Source organism: Pundamilia nyererei, unplaced genomic scaffold, assembly GCF_000239375.1.
Source record: "Pundamilia nyererei isolate P.nyererei 1_Seehausen unplaced genomic scaffold, PunNye1.0 scaffold01074, whole genome shotgun sequence".
Classification (NCBI taxonomy): Eukaryota; Metazoa; Chordata; class Actinopteri; order Cichliformes; family Cichlidae; genus Pundamilia; species Pundamilia nyererei.
The window spans coordinates 8,381-12,427 of NW_005188475.1; the positions used below are offsets into that span (position 1 = coordinate 8,381).

At 42.2% G+C, this 4,047-nt stretch overlaps 1 protein-coding gene across 1 annotated transcript; it reads right to left on the reverse strand.

Moving 5' to 3' along the window:
• Positions 1-277: 277 nt before the first annotated feature.
• On the reverse strand, positions 278-3,760 carry LOC102205245 (heat shock 70 kDa protein 1-like; the record flags this gene model as incomplete). Its single annotated transcript, XM_005755212.1, has 2 exons — positions 3,679-3,760; positions 278-1,910 (listed from the first exon to the last, which is right to left on the reverse strand). A coding segment is annotated over exon 2 (1,615 nt), but the record flags the coding sequence as incomplete, so codon positions are not given.
• Between the last annotated feature and the right edge of the window lie 287 nt (positions 3,761-4,047).

Consider the following 4,047-nt stretch of genomic DNA (forward strand, 5'->3'; position numbering starts at 1 on the left):
ACACACACACACACACACACACACACACACACACACACACACACACAAAGACACAGGGTTGAAAGGTAATAGAATAAAAGAATAAATTTATTCAAATGTAACGTAATACATTTTTTGTCTTCATTAACATGATTCTGAGCAATATACTAAAGGTTACATTTCAATTTAATTTAATTGTGGTTTTAGCTGACTAACATAATAAAAAAAATAATAAAAAAATAAAACAAAATGTGACAAACAGTTGTAATGTGCATTAATATGAAAAAAAGACAAACACTGAGCTTTTTGGTTTTTTTGCTGATAATGGGGTTGCACACTTTCTCCAGCTCTTTCTGCTTGTGGTGGTACTCCTCCTTATCAACCAGCTGGTTGTTCTCCAGCCAAGCGAAGACCTCGTCACACTTCTCCACCACATTTTTCTTGTCCTCCTCGCTGATTTTGTCCTTCAGGTTGTCGTCCTGCACGCTGCTCTTCATGGTAAAGGCGTAGGACTCCAGGGAGTTCTTGGCTGCGATTTTGTCCCTCTGAAGGTCATCCTCGGCTTTGTATTTCTCTGCGTCCTGCACCATCCTCTCGATCTTTTCTTTGTTCAGTCGGCCCTTATCATTGGTGATGGTGATCTTGTTCTCTTTGCCCGTGCTCTTGTCCACCGCAGACACGTTCAAAATGCCGTTGGCGTCGATGTCAAAGGTGACCTCGATCTGTGCGACGCCTTGTGGTGCAGGCGGGATCCCCGTCAGCTCAAACGTGTCCAGCAGGTTGTTGTCCTTGGTCATGGCTCTCTCTCCTTCGTAGACCTCAATTGCAATGCCAGGCTGGTTGTTGGAGCAGGTGGTGAAAGTCTGGGTCTGCTTGGTGGGGATGGTGGTGTTGCGTTTGACCAGGGCCGTCATGACACCTCCGGCCGTCTTGATACCCAGGGACAGAGGCACCACTTCCACCAGCACCAGGTCCTGAACGTTGTCAGAGGTGTCGCTCGAGAGGATGGCAGCACCATGAACCACAACCTTGTCCGGGTCGATACTCTTATTCAGCTCTTGGCCGTTGAAGAAGTCTTGAAGCAGCTTCTGGATTTTGGGAATTCGGGTGGAGCCTCCCACCAGGATGACGTCATGGATTTGCTCCTTGTCTAGTTTGGCATCCCTCAGGGATTTCTCTACTAGCTCCAAGGTTCCCCTGAACAGGTCGGAGCACAGCTTCTCAAAGCGAGCCCTGGTGAGGGAGCTGTAGAAGTCGATGCCCTCAAACAGAGAGTCGAGCTCAATGCTGGCCTGGGAGCTGGAGGACAGTTCCCTCTTGGCCCTCTCACAAGCTGTGCGTAGCCTCATCAAGGCTGTCTTGTTCTGGCTGATGTCCTTTGTGTGCTTCTTTTTGAGCTCATCCACAAAGTGTTTCACCATGTGAGTGTCAAAGTCCTTTCCACCCAGTTGGTAGTTGCTGGCCGTAGACTTGACCTTAAAGGCGTGGTCTTTGATGGTGAGGATGGACACGTTGAAGGTGCCCCCACCCAGGTCAAATATCAGGACGTTCCTCTCCTCTGAATTGCCTTTTTCCAGACCATAAGCGATGGCAGCCGCCGTGGGCTCGTTAATAATGTTTAGGACATTGAGTCCCGCGATGACACCCGCGTTTTTAGTGGCCTGTCGCTGGAGGTCACTGAAGTACGTTGGGACCGTGATGACAGCATTGGACACCTTTTGTCCCAGGTAGGCCTCTGCAATCTCCTTCATCTTCCCCAGGACCATGTAGATCTCCTCGGGGCAGAAGCTGGGGGTGGTCATGCTGCCCTGGTCGTTGGGAAAGATTTCTACTTTCCCGTGCTGGAAAATCCCCACAGAGGAATAGGTGGTGCCCAGCTTGATGCCGATCGCTATGTCTTGAGCTGCAATCATTTTTTTAGCTTGTCTTGTCTGTAAAGAGGAAGAGAAAGCATCAAAAAGAACATTAGCAAATACTCATAGAAGCAATAATAATTTATGTTTACTGAGCACAGGACACAAGAAATACTATAAAATTAAGTCAAACTATGATTCTTTAAAATCATAAACTACTGTGATCCCAAAAAGTTGATTCTGAGACTGAAGAAGTCACTTGGGTGTTGGGTCGGTTCTAGACAGGCATATATGAGGGGCCAGACAGAAATCTACTGGTGGCAAATGGTGGCAATGGAGACGTGAAAGGGGCGGGGTTGTGGTGGTGGTCAGGTCTACCCTAAGACCTGACCAACTTGGGTGTCCCACCTGAAGGCTAAGCTTCTGCTGATTTAACTGTTAGGGACACTGAGGCACGCAAACCCAATGACCACATTAAGGTGGGAATCCCTCAGGGGGAAAACTGAAAAATAAAGCAACAAAAAATACAATAAAGATGTAGAAGAACAATACTGTGAATGCTTTTACAAGCATTCACACTAATTAAATATTCCTCATCAGATTAGAACAACTAAAACATTACACTTTCCTTGACTGGGTAGCCTATATCAAATATATTCGAACCCAACAATGACACTTTTCACTATTGCCAATATTAATAAAACTAAAAAGTGTAGGCCATATTTTTATTATGTTTTTTTAAAAAGAGAATTTCACAAAGTCTTCCTACAATTCTCAAATTAATTTGTAGAACACCCCAGATTGAGAATATAACTTTGATGACAGAGATTTGCTCCTTCATTTTGCTCTGCTCTGCCTACATAGAAACCTGACACCGGGTCATTTGCATACTAACAGTGATTGGATGTTTAGCTAGGGGGCGGGTGAGTGGGGGTTCTGTGCCGAGTGCGCACAAACAGAGCAGCGAGGGAAATAGCGAAGAGGTGAGACCATGTCATTTGTGCCTTTTCCAGCGGATTTTTCACCTACTGTAGTAAATCTTGTCCATAATTAGTTTGTGGGTAATCTATTATTTTCATTCTCAACTTCTAAAAGTTTGACTTAAGGGGGCAGGACGTTTATTATGTCCAGAAGAACACAATCAACTTTTTGAGATTTTCTTACCTAGATGACTCAGCATTTATCAAGTCAAACTACTACAATGTGTACAATATACAATGTTAAAAGAGTTGTCACGTTTTAAACATAACTAAATATATTTTTTAATCATCTATAAGTATTAATCATTGTATTTAAACAAAAATTCATGGATTTAAAAATAAATCAGTACAGTCTTCCCTAGTTCAATTAAGTCATTTAACTACACATGCATCATTGGGACAAGGTCTTATGCAAGACTAACCACAATGCTGAATTTTCTAGAAGGCAGCCACGATTTTGTCTAGGCGCTAGGTACAGCCATGTAAATTCACCTGATGTCTAAATCATCTTCAAATTGGCAGATTTTTAAATAAGGTTTGGCAGAATGGTTGCTTCAATCCTTCTTAATCAAATAGTGCTGTATTTACATTTTATAGTTGATACCAGAGTTTGCACTTACTGTGAAAGCACAGGAACAACGTTTAAGCACTTAAATATGAAATTAAAACCAAACCTTTTTTTTATTATTGTAGACAAATATAATTATTTAGTTTTAATTGAGCCATTAATTAAGCATAATTAAATGTGCTTTAAAAATATCTCTGAACACCAAATTCTATAAGCCCCACATTTAAATTATTTGATGATATGTAAAAACCATCAAATGTCATTAAATAGATGTCATTAAAATGGAAATGATACTTACCGTACCTTCGAAGGGTCGTTTCGAATGAAGATCTTGTGTTTTTGGGGTTTCTCTCTTCCAGCTTCTCTCTTCCGATCTAACCATCACCGTACTTTATACACTCATCGCTCTCTCTCGTGAGTTCTCGATCTTTCCATCTCATGATGACGTAATAGGCAGAGACGCAAACTTCTCTGCCATTGGGGTTAGACACAGAGCCGGACAAACAGGATTTAAGCACTCAAACAAATCCTTCCTAAGAGATTAACTACTGCCACTGACCCTGTGACTATTCTGTGAGGAAAGTGATGCAAGAAAAAAGTTTGATTATGAATTAATAAACAGAAATATATCAAGTGCAAACTTACAGGTTAAAATGAAAGAACTCGT